A 16620-nucleotide genomic window follows, 5' to 3' on the forward strand; every position below is an offset into this window, starting at 1 on the left:
AAATATAAATATGATTATGAATAAATATGAGCATGAACATGAAAAAACACATATATAAATACTTTATAAATATGAATATTGAATAACATGTAAATTGTTATTAAATTGTTTAAGTTCAGAGTTGTAAAAAAAAGGAAATTATTAAACACATGCGCAGGTGTGCGTGCGCACACACAGGCAGACATTTTTTCCTGGCCCAATTAGCAAAGGCTGAAAAAAAAAAAGGTCAAAATAAGGAAAATGCTGTGAGTAGGACAGTCTTGTTGCATTGTTAGTGACAGTGTAGGCTAGTACAATTTTCTTTGTCAATTTAGCAATTTTCGTTTTTTTATTTAATTAATTCCACTTTTATATTGCAACCTAAGGAAGCAAACAGAAAGTCTGATAAAAAGTTTTTAAAAAATGATTATCATATTGAATATTACGTCAGTAAAATAGGAACAATCTAAATACTTAAGCATGGAAGTGTGGTTAAGTAAACTATATTAATTTTATGTAAGGACAGTAGTAACCAATAAAATACTCTAAAATGAACAAAAAGTAGTAAATATCCTTAGATATGCGTTGAAAAATGTCTGGAAGAAATCTGCAAAATTGCAATAGTGTATAGGTAGTTATTTTCCTTAAATTTCTGAATTTTCATTAAAATAGGCTCTTACTATGCATACAATTACTTTTCTATTGGAAAAAAGTATATGAAGTCAAATGTTTCATAACAATGAAAAAATAAGAGAAGCAAGACAGTAAATTGGGGACATTGAGTAGTGGAAACTAAAGTTAATGGATTTAAAGTCGAATGATGAGTCTGGCCTCTTGCGTGGATGCTATGCTAGCTTTTCTTTTAATTTTCAAATTGAGGTCATAGAATATTGTTTTAAAGCTGAGGTACAAAATATATCCAAAACATCATAGGTAAATCCAATTCACATATGTTACCTCACATCTTATTTACATCATAGTATCTGGCTAAGTGATTTATCTATTAGATACCTCTCTGAAGAATCAATTTTCTAGTTCTTACATGTGTTTTGACTTAGAGTAGGGATTGAATTTCTGCTCTGCAGCAACTATTGACTTTGCAACCTGAAGAACATTTCTTAAACTCTTTGAATCTTGGTTTCCTCACATGTAAAATGGGCATAATATTTTTTCATAGGGCATTTTTAAACATTAAAGTAGTTTATTTATCTATTATAGTCCCTGACAATTGTTTGTTTTTATAAGTATGAGATAAGTGTTTTCACAAAGAAGCATTTAATTACATATAGAATTATTAATATATTTTTACTGGTATTATATATAAGTATATTAGTATATACTAATTCTGGCATTGAGTAGAATACCCATACTTACTAATATTATAGTGTGGGTATTCCACTTAATGCCAGAATTATTAATGTTTTGTATATATGGATATTTACATGCATATGCATTATATGTTTATATATAAAATACGTAGTTAATATATATACATATTTGTTTACATATTATTGTTAATATTTTAGTGTATATATATACTTACATATATATACATAGCATATATATATATTAGTATAAATGTATGTAATAAAACTTCATTTATCTAGGATGTTTTAACTTCTATTATTGTAGTTCATCAAAATTTATTTTCTTACTCTATTGAGCTCCTGGATAACTTTCTCAAAATTCTACATTTCCCTGTTTTGGATTCCATAAGCAAGTCACCATAGTAATGGGAGAGAATCAGAAATTGATCTTGTTTTCTTTTGATTTCTGACTGAATTTTAGAGCCAAGAAAAAGTGCAAATGGTCCCAATATTCATGCTCTCTGGACAACATATTTCATTTATTTGTATACCATTATCAACTGCTTTGAAGAGTTGACATTTCTGGAATTTACAATTGGCTCCATTACTGTGACATATGGATAAAATTTTCATATCAGAGATATTTACAAAGGAACTCAAAAACACAATCTCTTCAGTTCTTGTAAGGATTCTGAACAATTATGTGTAAGTCTATTAATATTTTGGAAATTCATGTCACTAACCACCCCCTACCCAAAGTTGTTTGGCTTACAGGAAATGTGTGATTTAAAAGAATCTTTAAAGTCATTTTTTCTGTATTCTATACTGCATGCCACCTTGTCAAAGGGTCAGAGAGCATCAGCTCTCATACTGATGTGAAACACCACTTCAATTTTCATGCTGTATCAAGTACACTTTTTGGGAGAAGTGGAAAAGTACTGAGACATTCTTTCTTTTCCAGTTCTCGCGCATCCAAAAGATTAGGAATCATCTGAAACAGTGACAATTGTTAAATAGCCTAAAGCAAGATACGTCCTAAGAAGCAGACAAAAGTTCCTGTGGATAATCCTTGCTTTATAATCAAGAGCCACTGAAGTGTACTTATCTCTTATTTTTGTTTTTAACTTTAGCTGAAGCCACTTTAATACGTTTTTTTTTTTCCTTTGTCCATTTCATTATAGCCACTCATTTAGTGTGGTAGATTTTAGTCACGATTCACCTAAATTTATCGCTATCCAGTAATCTCAGTATTGTCTTATTTTTGGACAGTTTTGACATTAGTCATCACCATAATCCCTCTGTTTGTTTAGCCACAGAATTCTGCAATATTTATAATCAAGGCGTGGCTTTGTGCGCTTTTTTAGAAGCAAAAACTAAATTCCTAACCTGTGAGAAATCAAGTTTCAGTGATTTTAAATAATTTTTGTGAAATGAGGGCAAGTGTTTACATCTGCTCAGAATCCTAGAGTCATTCTTACAGTTAATTTTTTACATGTCGTTTTTGAAGGGAGCAACTTTTTCTGTTTATTTTTCCACAACTAGCATAAATTGTGTACTTTGGGATTTAATATGGACATTATTTTTTCAGAAAATAGATGACTACTAGCTTACGTAATCAAGACTAAATAAATTCACAGTTATTAATTTACTATAAACCCAGTGTTTCCTAACTTCTAATCCACAGAGTGAGTACAGACATCTTTGGAGCTGCATTTGAGAAACCAGCACCCTCAGAATGAATGGAAAACAACGGCAAAATGCTGTGGATATTGAACAAAATGCAGCTGAGCTGGTGAGTATTGTAAATATCTTTAATCCTTTCATGACTAAGAGCCTTACTTGCAACATTTAACATTTAATTCTTCAAGAAAATTTAATTGCATTTTTTTCTGATGTTTGCTATTACAGGATGAATGCAATCTGGTATGTTATTATAAGTAATCGTTAAGTCTTGAAGGAGTTATTTAGTATGCCAAATAGTGCTTTCACATCATTGGGAATTTTGCATTAGACTTTTGCCTAAATTTTGATATTTATATCAAAAACCTATAATAAGGTAGCGGTGACAACATTTGAGTAGATGATTTGAAATGTGTTTATAGCAAATATTAACAATATTATTTATACTTCTACATATTTTAATCCAATGAAAATATTTAGTTTCCTTGGCTTACTTGTATTTCAAATCATAACATGAAAAACATATTATGGTTGAGAAATTATGTTTGAAATGTATTACTCTCGTAATGTGAAAATTCTATTTCGTAGACCATATGAAGGGTCTCACTCACCATTCAAACAAATCCCTTCATTTTCCAAATACAGACATTGAAACATTAGGAGTCTACCTAGACAGTGACCAAGCCAGAAATTGAACTCAAGTTTCTCACATAGAATCTTTTCATTATAAGAAACTACTTTTCAAAAAACCTTGCCTACTATTTTCTTAACAAAGAAAAATATATTTTATAATTAACTTGAGGTTTTAGAACCAAGAGACAAGTCAAACAAAATAAATACAAAGATGGGATTTGACTTAAAAATTGCCTTACAGCTTGAAAGTTGTATCTGTGATCAGTTTGGGGATTCAATAACTATAACACCATAATCTTAATTTATAGGTGCTTCATATATCAAGGAAGCTGAAAAATGTCACTGCTTTAATATCTTACATACATATTTTATTTCCTCCATTTCATAATATATTAAATATGAGTTACGGTGTCCCCATATGCCAAAAACATTTATGCAATTTGTTTCATTAAATCAAATAATTAATTAATTACACTAAAACAAAACAAAACAAACAAAAAAATCCCCAAACAGTAAAACCAACTTCTGAGACTATGAAAAGGAATGGTTAGAATTTACCATCTTTTAGTAATCTGACAGACAACCTCTTAGCTGCCCTCAAACAGGGGATAGAAGATGTTTTTTCGTTTTGCACTTATTATATAGATTTGTTTTTTACATTTGGAAAATGTAGAAAATTACAAAGAAAAAATGGTCACCCATGATCCCTCCCAGAGAAGATCGCTGCTAATATTTTGCTTCCTGTCTTCTCCCACTCCAATTTAATGTCATTTTATTGTTTGGGTTGATTTATTTTGCCACATGAAATTTTTGTCAATGTGCCTATTTATTTCCTCCAGAAAGTTCCATAGAGCTCTTCATTAAAATTCAGAGAATTGAGAGCTTATACTACTGAAACTTTTTATAAGAGGACCTTTATTCAAGTTGTCTTTTTGTTCCTTAGTAAAGTTGCATGGTTTTCTTTATATAAGTTCTACAGCATTTTATATGGGTAAGCATTTTATATGCTTTATCACTACTGTGAATAGCAGTTGCTAGTATATACAAATATACATAAAACAAGTGTTATAAATATTTTTCATATTTTTATAATCAGCCAATGAGTTCTTATTATTTTGATAGATTACATGAAATTCTGTTTGTACACAATCATATCACATGCAAATAATGTAAGTTTTAATTTCACATTTCCATTATTCATACATATTAATGAGAACCTCTAAAAAATTACCTAATATTGATAGTAGGAGACATTCTTCACTTCTGACTTTAAAGGAAGGTGACTGATGTTTCATTGTTAAATATGATGTTGGTTGTTATTTTGAGGTAAACATTCCTTGTCACATTTGGGAATTATTCTTTCATTATTATTTCTTTGAGATTTGTATTGGTTGTCTGCTTTTGTCCGGACTAAATGCTGAAATTTGTTAAATGATCCTTGAGCATCTACTGAGATGATCGTTTCATTTTTCTTCTCTGATCATTTGATATGAAAAGTATATTCATATAATTCATATCCCTAAAGCGTAATTAGAGTTTCAGATTCTCCTAGAATTGGTTAGCTCTTCATTTAACACATGTTAGGTTTATGTAAGTTTTATATATTTTATATATTTACATCCCTGGATAAAATAAATTTTCCTCATCTTTAAAAACCAAGGTTGCTTGTTTGTTTTTAAATTCTTTTTCTGCAGTTACCCAGAAATCCATACTGTTCAAATGAAGGAACACACTGTGGTTGTAGATTGCCTGTGACCTTCCAGCCGCAGTGGGTAAGGTCTGGGGGCTGGGGGAGGTGGGGAGTCTTCAGTAGTCCTTTGGAACAATGGAGAAATGAGACAGGAAGGCCCCACTCTGCAGGGCTCTGCTTTCCTTTAACCCCTCACTGGCGGTGCACTTTGGATACTCTACACTTCTGAGCTACTATTCCACAATCTGTAGGTAACACCTAAACCTACAGCCACCAACAGTTTATTAGTGCTATATTCTATTCCTTTAAGATCCCCTCCATACCAGAGATTTTCTATTTTGATGTCTTTCCAAAGTCAACGGAAGTCCTTTTATTTATGTTTAATAGTTTAAAATGTATTGAATAAATAATTTTATAATTGTAATATCTCAATATGTAATGTGAAAACAGGAAATAATGATGAGCAACAGAATACCTGCAATTTTCCATCACCCAAAGATAACTATCTAAATGTTTTGATATATCTATTCATTAATTTTCTACCCATGGGGACTAATTAGATAATTTAATTTATACTGCAAAGTTAGTAGCTGATAATAACTAAACATAATATATCCCTGAGGCAATCCATTTGCATTTGGGATGCCACCTTATGGATTTAGTTCAAAGGGGTAACTTGTCCTAATGGACTTGTAGACAAGGTGTGTGTGTGTGTGTGTGTGTGTGTGTGTGTGTGTGTGTGTGAGAGAGAGAGAGAGAGAGAGAGAGAGAGAGAGAGAGAGAGAGAGAGGTGATACATTGTTTTTTGAATTACAGCATTTGGAGTAATGAAGAAGGTTAGCCTTATTCTGATTGCAAGCGTTTACCTAAGTTGCTACTATGTAATTTGCTGAAATATCCACTTATTGTAATCCTTTGCAGGTTACAGCAAAACCATGGTCACTCTGGAAAACATTTCTAGTGTGTCTTTTGGCCTGTCTAATTGCTATGGCCCTTGTTGTTCTGGTCTTATATTTTGTCCACTTCGGCAAGCCTACCATTGGTACCACCGTCATTATTCAGACAGATGGAAAGTCCAGTCATGTCACCTGCATCACTGGTTCTGCCCCATCTCCTGCTTCATCACTCCTACCTGGGTCTCAGAACACCTTGCCTTCTATCCCTGTGGCCAACCAAAGCTCCCCTACCACAGTGCCTCCATCTGCCATGGAGACAACTAAACCCACCTCAGTGGACCACGAAGTTATCATTGAAGACGGAGAAGGATATTTTTGAGCCCTCAGCCCTCCTCAAGCCAGATCAACACTCTTACCCTGAAGGAGCCATGTCCAAGCTGTTCTGTCCTCCCTGCCAAGAGGTTCCAAAATATTTGACTTCATGAGATCTTGCCTCTCTTGCTCAATCATTTGCTGGATTGCCATATGGTGATGATTCAGTCTTGGGCCCGTCAATGTTCAAATGATTAGAAAAGAAAAATTTCAGCTGAACCTGATTAACTCATCTAGGCTGGGGCCCAGAGTTTTCTCTTCACTCTTCCTGTACCAATAACCTCAGTTATCACTGATGAAGATTCCAACTGCGGAACAGGTAGCCACGTGTACCCTACTCTACTTACCTCCCTTCCTGCATGCTGGTTCTTAAGACAGTATTTACCATCCATTGTTGATTATTTCCCAATCTATTTTCAGCATTTGTATCCCAGAAGGGAAAAAGGAAATGTTCAAAGTGGTTGATGTGCACAAATTATTAAATACCTATTGATCATTACAAAAGTATTTCTCCTATTGGTGAATTCAGAAAAGAAGGGAGATCAGGGAGGCTGGGAATGATTAAGGAAGATTTCAGAGAAGAGCTGAAAGTTGAAAAAGGGTGAATGTTTGGATTTAAGTAGAGAAAATTAAAGTAGAAAATGGGAGGGCTAAGGGGGTTTAATAGATTAAAATTAAAAATACATTGAGAAATACTTCAAATGTAACAAGTGATGTATTTTATATAACTGCACTTTTTCACTGAATATTTTCCATATGTGATAGTTTGCTTAATCTCTAAACTACTAATAAAATTTGAACTTTTGAACTGTTTTATACTTTGTATTGTAACTTTGAGGGCACATTGCTTATAATTTACTATGAAACAAAGACTGTTGTTCAATATTACTTTGTTTTGAGTGTTTGATACTTAATATAAGCATACACATTTCAATCTGGAAAAACCTTTAGGGTTAAAGCAAACTGTCCACTCTACACCCAATTTCTGAACTCTGCAAAAGGGTAAGACTGTCCCAGAGAAGGGAGAGGGGCTTCTAGTCAAAGACTCAGACCCTAAGAGTTGTCACTAGAGCCTGGATCTCCAGCTTACAACTTCTGCTTCTATTTTGCATACCATTAAATGTTCTAAATATGTTGTTTTGTTTTTCAAGATTTCCTAAAGCAAAAGATTTTTGTTTTGTATAATTGTACATTAATTTGCTGCAGTCAATAATAAGCCATGTAAATTAGCATAGACCTTGAGGCCTAACTGAATATTTAGCTCTGCAAACAAAATATTAGAAATGTGGTCATTCTTTAGATAATTGTTATTTTGGGGCAGCTAGTATTATTTCTCAGACACTGGGGAATGTAAAAATTTGTGTCTTTGAAGAGTAATTTTTTATACTACAAACATTATTTGACAATAGACTTTAAGAGTGATGAAACGTATTATGTAAATTTTAGAAAACAAATTTCATGAAGCTCTAGATAAGATTAATAAACAAAACGGTGTAAGTGTGCGTGCATTTTTCCCCAGTATAGTTTTAAATCAATTTATTTCTATACTTTTGACTTAAATGCTTGTGAAGAAGAAAGATTAAATTCACTAGGTTAAAATGTGCTTCTTTATAGGATTTAAATTTAACTTTGTGATAAAAAAGAAGAGTTTTTAATACAAAGAGCTAAAATAAATTTACTGCTAATAAAATTTTTTTTTTGAAGTTTGGTATTCTAGAAGCTATCCTAAGTGACTTAATGTTGTGATAAAAGCTACTATTTACCTCCTTTACTCTTAGACATAATACAGAATACAGTATGGTAATACCAAAAGGATAATTTCTTTGTGTTTAAGAAGCACCTTCTATTAACAATGAATTTCCTAACGTCAAATATTTGGTTGGAGGATATTGTGATTAAGGTTATATGAGATCATGAGGGTTCTGTGCTTTGTAAAATAGAGAAGTGAATGAGCTCTTGGATTCTTTTTTTGCTTTAGACTTTTATGGTTTAATAAAATGTTAAATTAGTAAACAAAGTTGTGGCAAGTATCTTCACAAGTTAAAATACGTAACTTGAACAAAAATTTTAGAAAACACTATGAAAATACTAAGTGAAATTTGCATAGTTAATCAATAAGTAATCACCCAGTTTTAATGATTTATTCAGCAAATATCAAAACCATACATTGTTCTAATATTTATTATTTAAAAATTTTATTCACCATACTTGAATGACAGTAATATATTTTAAATCAGTCAGGAATCTTCTCTATTTAAAGCATCTGAATCCATCATTTGTTCTTAAATTTAAAGTAACTCGTGTGGGATTAAAATGATGTTTTCAATACATTTCACCAAATAAGAGTATAATTCACTTTTTTTGGATGCTTTACTAAAAAACAAACAAACAAACAAAAAACATTTCCATTGGGCGTTTTGTTTATCTATGAAAATCTGCCATAATAGGTGGCCCTGCCCCATGATGGTGTCCACAAATATTTTAGGGAACATTTTCAGAAATTACACTGTTTAAGCCACTCACCTTGATACTGTGCAGTTTCAAAAGCTTTTTGAACTTTGGAAGCATCTCAACTTTGTAACAAAGTATTTGTGAATTTTCCCCTGCTTAGTCTTCAATAACTTCCTAAGCTTCTTATTAATTGCCATTATTGTGATAGGCATATAATATCAGTGCTATGATCAAGTCAAACATGTTTCTAGTTTGTCATGTCTCCAGCTGACTTTTGTCAAGGTATCATGAGAGCATTTTCTAAGTTTTGTAGAAGTTTTTTTTTTTTTTTTTTGTCTTTCAAAATGCTCCCTACCATGAAACAATTTCTTCCTAAACAATCACAAGCAACAGTCATCATTTTTCTCACCAGTTTCGATTTTTTAAATTATTTTCTCCATTTACATTGACTTCAGAGGAGGCTTCCTTCTCATATTGCTTTTGCACTTATCGGACAGGATGTTTAAAAATGTCCATTATGTACCCCAAGGCAAAGCACAAATAAAACAAACACAGGGTAGATTAACAATAAAAAGATGAAACTAATTGTGCATCTTGTCACCAAGATGGTGGCTTACCAGACAGCAGCCTTTGTCCTCCCACAAAGATCAACAATTATACAGCTATCCATGAACAAGAAGAGCTCTGGGAGAGCACTGGAGTCCACTTACGAAACTTCACCAACATAGCAGAACAAAATATCTAATAATAAAAAAAAGAAGGAAGGCAGCTTCATTTTGCCTGCCTCACCCCATCTCCCAAGCAGGCATTGTTCAACACTAAGTGGGAACTTCCCAGCTAGAAATCATTCCCTGTGCCAAGAAAAGATGAGCAGGGTGAGTAACCAGCTTCCTCAGACCTTTGGCCCAAAGATCCCTCATTGATTTTGCCCCACCAAGATTGGCAAAGCTGAGACATATAAAGATGGCTAAGAACAAGGAAGAAAAAGCAGGGCCTTCTAATAGCAGCCATGCAGCAAGAGTCGTTGTGGTTCACAGCAACCTTCTCTACAGATAAATCCAGCAGTTTATGCCACCAAAGAAGGAATTAATCAGCCAGCCCAACTGCAGCAAACCACCTGCAGAATTCACCAGCTTTTGCTCCCCAGGTATTTGTTTGCTGATGCCAGCCATCTGATTCCTTCCCCACTCCCTTCCATCTCTGCCTCAACTGGAGCCTGGGAACTGCACTGGCAGCCAGCAGTGGTGTCCACTAATTTTGGCCATCACTGTTGCCTGCCTTGGTTCCTAGTCACTGGACCTAGAGGTGATGCTGAAGACCCCAATATCCCGTGCAGCCACTGCAAACGCCTCACAATGCTTGTCAAGGACCACATGGTTGTCAATGTTGTGGGTCCCAGTGGCCTGAACCAAACAGCATGCCCTGGTGGACCCAGTGCTGCCATATATTTCCACGCTTGGCACCCTACACAACTAGACCCGCAGTCATAACATGCTGCAATATGCTCCCACCCACAGTTGACAGTCTTCCCATACTGAAGTCAGTCCATAAAGTCTGGAGAGGTGACTGCTTCTTTAAATACACAGACACCTATACAAGGCTACAGAGATCATACAGAATCAGGGAAATGTCAGTCCACCAAAGGAATACCGTAAACTCTCAGTAGCTGAGAAAGAAATGGATTTCTAAGGATTACCCAACAAATAAATTCCAAATAGCTATTCTGAAGATGCTCAGAGAACTACAAGAGAACACAGATAAATAATTTAACAATACCAGGAAAACAATACAAGAACAAAATGAGCAGCTCAACAAAGAGGCAGAAAACATGAAAGAGAACCAAACAGAAATTTTGAAACTGAAGAATGCAATGATTGAACTAAAGAATTCAATAGTGATCTTCAACAACAGACTTGACCAAACAAGAAAAGGATTGGTAGGTTTTAAGACAGATCAATTGATATTATCCAATCAGAGGAAAAAAGAAAAAAATAAATGGAAGAGTGAAGAAAATCTTTGTGATTTATGGGATACCATCAAAATAACCAGTTTGCAAATTATTAGAGCTCCAGAAAAAAAAAAAAAGAGAAGAAATAGATGACAGAAAGTATATTTAAAGAAATAAAGGCTGAGAACTTCCCAAATCTGAGGAGATAGTTAGATAACAAAGCTCATGAAACTCATAGGTCACTAAACAAACTCAACTAAAAAGATCCTCTCCAAGACACATTACAATAAATCTGTCAAAAATCAAAGACAAAGAAAGAGTCTTAATCTTTTCATTTCTGCTTGAATAACTCCTTTTGGCATTTCTTGTAAGGCAGGTCTAGTGGTGATGAATTTGCTGGGCTTTTGTTTGTCTGGGGACATCTTTATCTCTCCTCCTACAAGCTAGACAAGGACATTACAAGACAACAAAACCACAGGCCAATATCTTTAATTACCATTGGTACAAAAATTCTCAACAAAATATTAACAAACTGAATTCAACAGTATATTAAAAGGATCATAGACCATGAGCAAACTGAAAATTTGCTGTATGGCAAAAAACCATCAGCAAAATTAAAAGGCAACCTACAGAATGGGAAAAATAAATTTGCAAATCATATATCTGATAAGAGATTAATGTTCAAAATATATAAAGAATTCATACAACTCAATAGGAAAAAAACAAAAAACAGAAAAACAACAGTCTGATTAAAACATGGCCAGAAGAACTGAATAAACATTTTCCCAAAGAAGACATGTAAAATGCTAACAGGCACATGAAAGGTACTCAACATCACTAATCATCAGGGAAATGCAAATCAAAACCATGAGCTATCACCTCACAGCTGTTAGAATGACTATCATCAAAAAGACAAGAGATAACAAATGTTGGTGAAGATGTGAAGAAAAGGAAACCCTTGGCACTGTTGGTGGGAATGGGAATTGGTGCAGCCATTGTGGAAAGCATTATAGAGGTTCCTCAAAAAATTAGAAATAGGACTATCATATGATCCAGCAATCACACTTTTAGGTATATAGTGGAAGGAAATGAAAACAGAATCTGGAAGAGATGTCTGCACTACCGTGTTCATTGCAGTGTTATTCACAATAGCCAACATATTAAAGCAACTAAGTGTCTGTCAATGGATGAATGGGTAAAGAAGATGTTTTACATATATACTCATCACTAAACAAACTCAGGTTATAGAAAGTTATAGAAAAATAATATATAGAAGTTTTTTTGTTTTTTTCACACACGCATTAAGAGACTGAAGGTAACTGGTCCAGAGTTGGAAAAAGTAATTACATGGCTGTCAGAGACTTAGACTCCTTTATTTCATTGTTAATTAACACATCCATCACTCACTTATTTCTCTTCTTTTATGTGAAGATTTTAGTTCTACCCTCTTAGCAAATTTTAGTGATACAGTACAGCATTTCAACTATAGTCACCATATTTTACATTGTATCCTCAGAGCTTATTCATTTTATAGCTGGAAGTTTGAATCCTTTTACAACCTTCTCCCTAATTCCTTCACTCCCCTCAGCTCCTGGAAACCACTTTTTAATGCTCTGGCTCTACAAGTTTGATGTCACAATTTACATCTTTTCACCATGTGTATTCATTGACAAATTATTATACTTTTTAAAATATTTTTGTCATTTAACCTCAGACTAGTTTTATAAGTGATTTATGCACCGTTGTTATGACATGAAAGTATTCTGAATTTAACTATACATTTACCTTTATCAGTGAAACATACTTTCATATGCTTTCTTTCCTGTTTCTAATTAGCATCTTTTCATTTTTAACTTGAAGAAGTACCCTTAACATTCCTTATAAGGTCAGTCTAGTGGCGATACACTCCTCCAGTTTTTGTTTGCCTGGAAAACTATCTTTTCTTAAATTCTGAAGGACAGCTTTGCTGGGTAGATTATTCTTATTTGGCAGTTTTTCCATCTCAGTATTTTGAACATATCATGGCACTTCCCATAGTTTGCAAATTTTCTGCTAAAAAATCCACTGATTGTTTAATGGGTGTCCCCTTGTATATAACAAGTTGTTTTGCTGCTTTTAAAATTCTCTCTCTTTTTTTTTTTTTTTTTTTTTTTTTGACAATTTAATTATAATGCATCTCAGTACGGTTCTTTAGATTTGACTTATTTGGAACTGTCTAGGTTTCCTGGCTCTGCATGCCTGTCTCTTTCCCCAGGTTAGAGAAGTTTTCAGCCATTATTTATTTGAATAAGCTTTCTCTCTCTCTCTCTCTCTCTCTCTCTCTCTCTCTCTCTCTCTCTCTCTCTCACTCTCTCTCTCGCTCTTTCTCTGTCTCTCTGTTTCTCTCCTTCTGGGACTCCTTTAAAGTAAATAATGGTTTGCTTGATGTTGTCCAATAAGCAGGAACAATGCTCTTAACCACTCTACCATGTGACCTTCTCTCCATAAATGGATAGATGGACACATTCCTCAGAAGTCTTTCATATTAATGGGGACTAAAGGAGAGAATGATATTGCAAAGACATGTGGGTTAATGCTGTCCCTTTGTCCATGGAAGACCCAGATTCTGTTACTTCCAACTTAAATTTTTTTTTTTTTTGGGGGGGGGAGTAGAGCTGAATACAAAGTCTTGTGCCAATGTGACTACCTTTAGATTCCTTTCTCTAGGCAGCCATTTTCTCTTTCTGTGTCTTCTTAAACATATTACATCTTTCCTCCAAGTAGAATAAATGAAGAGATATAGTATAGTATTAAACACACACATACATTCAATATTTATTAAATGCCTGTTGTATATAAGGACCTCCCTTATATATAACGTAAGGGAGGTCCTTATATATAGTCCTTTTGTGTGGAGTTAGAATGGAGGCCTATATCTGCCTATATGTCTGCCTCTATAGGTGTCGCCACGCAGCAGCCTACCCATCTGTCCCCTTGTACCTGCCCCCAAAGAAAGGAGAGTCTGTAAGACGGATGCTTTCAGGGACTTTGCTAAACCTTTGTGTTTGCACCTTATGCCTCTGTTTGGTCCCAGAAAGATGACTGGACAGTCAATGATGAGTAAGATTCTTCATGGAAGGAACAACTCAAGCCAGGTGCAGTCGAGTGAAGACCAACAGGAGAACCCACGGGGTTCACAGAGGTGGGCACAGCCCCCCACCTTCCTCAGGCTAAGGAAAGCCTCAGCCTCTGTGGCTGCCTTCCTTCCCAAAACCTGCAAGGGGAGTAATTCAATGAGGTGTTCTCCATCTATTCATATGCATATAGGTTTTTGTCCCTTGGGGAAGTTGAGACTTATGGTCCAGCTGCCTGCAGCCAAGGGTGATTGACTTAAATCAGTTTCCTATTATGATGTATAGGATTCACAGATCTTGCGATTGACAAGCTTTATCTCCTTTACTTCCCCACCGAACTAATAAAAGCTGATGCAGGCCCGATTCAGGGCTTCCAGTCCTTGAGATTGGGGGTCCCTTGGTCTGCTTAAACTCTATTCATGACTACTGTCTTTTCTTAACCCTGCACCGCCCTCCTCGCTCCCCACAACTCTCGTCGCGCAGGACGCGACATACAGTCTCTAAGGAAAGAGGAGAATCTATTGTTTGCTGTTTCCAACTTCTAAAGGCCACCAGTACACAGCTGTCTCTTGTCTGGGAAGCTTTTTATCTGTCCTTTCATTTTAAATGATAGCTTTGCTGGGTAGAGTAGTCTTGGTTGTAGGTCTTTATTTTTCATCCCTCTGGCCTGCAAAGTTTCTGTTGAGAAATCAGCTGACAGTCTTATGGGAGCTCCCTTCTAAATTACTAGTTGCCTTTCTCTTGCTGCTTTTAGGAGTCTCTCTTTGTCTTTAAGCTTTGCCATTCTAACTATAATGTGTCTTGGTGTGGGCTTGTTTGGGTTCATCTTGTTTGGGACTCTGCGCTTCCTGGAGTTGTATGTCTATTTCTTTTGCCAGGATAGGAAATTTTTCAGTCATTATTTCTTCAAATAAGTTCTCAATCCCTTGCTTTCTGCCCTCTCCTTCTGGTACTCTTATGATGCAAATATTGTTATGCTTGATGTTATCCCAGAGGTCTCTTAAACTGTCCTCATTTTTATGAATTCTTCTTTCTTTTTTGTTGTTCCGATTGGATGTTTTCTGCTACCTTGTCTCCCAAATTGCTGATTTGATCCTCTGCTTCATCTAGTCTGCTGGTGATTCCTTCTAGTGCACTCTTCATTTCAGTTATTGTATTCTTCACTTATGACTGGTTCTTTTTTAATGATTTCTATCTCTTTTTTTCATGCTTGCAATCTTTTTGTTGAAGTTTTTGCTAAGTTCCTGATAATTCTTGTAACTATAGTTTTGAACTCTGTATCTGGTAGATTGCTTGACTCAATTTCCTTTAGTTCTTTTTCTGGGGTTTTCTCTTATTCTTTTATTTGGGACGTATTTCTTATTTGGGCTGCCTCTCTGTGTTTGTTTCTATGTATTTGGTAGATCTGCTATGTCTCCCAGTCTTGGCTGGGAGGCCTTATGTAGTAGGTGCCCAGTGGCACCAAGGCACAATCTCCCTGGTTGTGTGTCCCCTCCTGCTATAGATGAGCCTTGATTGCTATTGGCACATCAGTGGGTGGGATTGACCCTCAGGCTGATTGGCTGTAGGGTTTGGCCATGTCCACAGCGTACAGGCTGCTGTGTGAGGGGCTTACCCTACACCAAGTGGGACTCACCCCAGCAGGCTCTGATGCCTGTTGAGACCGCCCTTTGTGAGGGTGTAATTGGGTGTTGCTTTGCTGTGATCTAAAGCCAACCTCCAAGTACGTTGGTTCTGGGACTTCTTGAGAAGGGCTCTGGTGCAGGCCCAGGTCATCCACTGCCTGTGACTGGCCAGGGCTACCTGGTAGGTGCTAAAAGCAATTCATAGTGGTTCACTGTTTGTGCTAAACTTAGAGGTGCATGGGAGAGGCCACGCTGCAAACTGTCTGCTACCAGTACTGGGCCTGCGGTAGCTCTGCAAAAAGACAGGATACCCCAAGGCCTGCTGCCACCTGCCAACTCGCTTAAAGTTCAGCCACTGATAAAGCCTGGAGTGGTTATGCAAGTTGGGTGAGGCAGGGCTTTAGGGAGTCACTAGAGTGGGAAGGGTTGTGGTCATCAAGTTAATGTAGACTCTGGTTTGGTGCCAGTGCCGAGCCTGGAGTTACTCAGCAAAAAGCTCAGAGCACACCAAGACCAGTTGCCACCTACCTGGGGTCCATGCACTCTGATAGTTTTCCAAGAAAGAGTGTAATGTGGATGGGGCTGGCTGCTTGAGGAGAAAGTACTTCCAGTGTTGGGTAAGTTGGGTCGGGTGGGTTCCCAATGAGTCAGCAGGGTGAAACACTGGAGCTCACCAGAGCAATCAGATTCAGATTTGGCCATGTTGGGGAGGGCTCAACACAGGAAAGATGGTGCCTACCTGCCAGCTTTCCCTCACAGGGAAAATGGCGATTGTCCTCCAGTCCTATCCCAAAGCCACACACTTCAGTCTGTCCCCATATGCCTTTGATATCCCTTTCCTCGAGTCACTGTCCCTCCAATGGAGCCCAGCGTGAGTGCCAACAAGTGAGTGACTGTGTATGGGCCCCTTAAGTGGACATCTGGGT

General features: G+C 35.9%; 1 protein-coding gene across 1 annotated transcript; it reads left to right on the forward strand.

The window, feature by feature from the left end:
- The first annotated feature begins 2679 nt into the window (after positions 1–2679).
- LOC109440943 (uncharacterized) lies at positions 2680–8504 on the forward strand. The gene is made up of 3 exons (XM_019721115.3): positions 2680–3078; positions 5294–5371; positions 6211–8504. The coding sequence occupies exons 1-3, from the start codon at positions 3022–3024 to the stop codon at positions 6562–6564; spliced, it is 489 nt and encodes a 162-aa protein (XP_019576674.3). The 5' UTR covers positions 2680–3021; the 3' UTR covers positions 6565–8504.
- Positions 8505–16620: the final 8116 nt, after the last annotated feature.

The sequence above is a fragment of the Rhinolophus sinicus genome, chromosome 4 (assembly GCF_057876585.1).
Source record: "Rhinolophus sinicus isolate RSI-liver-muscle chromosome 4, RSI-T2T, whole genome shotgun sequence".
Classification (NCBI taxonomy): domain Eukaryota; kingdom Metazoa; phylum Chordata; class Mammalia; order Chiroptera; family Rhinolophidae; genus Rhinolophus; species Rhinolophus sinicus.

Excerpts from the sequence above, each read along its gene's own strand:
- LOC109440943 (XM_019721115.3), top strand. The coding sequence starts at position 3,022 with ATGAATGGAAAACAACGGCAAAATGCTGTGGATATTGAACAAAATGCA. Across the intron at positions 3,079-5,293 it reads AACAAAATGCAGCTGAGCTG|TTACCCAGAAATCCATACTG; the intron begins GTGAGTATTGTA and ends CTTTTTCTGCAG. Across the intron at positions 5,372-6,210 it reads TGACCTTCCAGCCGCAGTGG|GTTACAGCAAAACCATGGTC; the intron begins GTAAGGTCTGGG and ends AATCCTTTGCAG.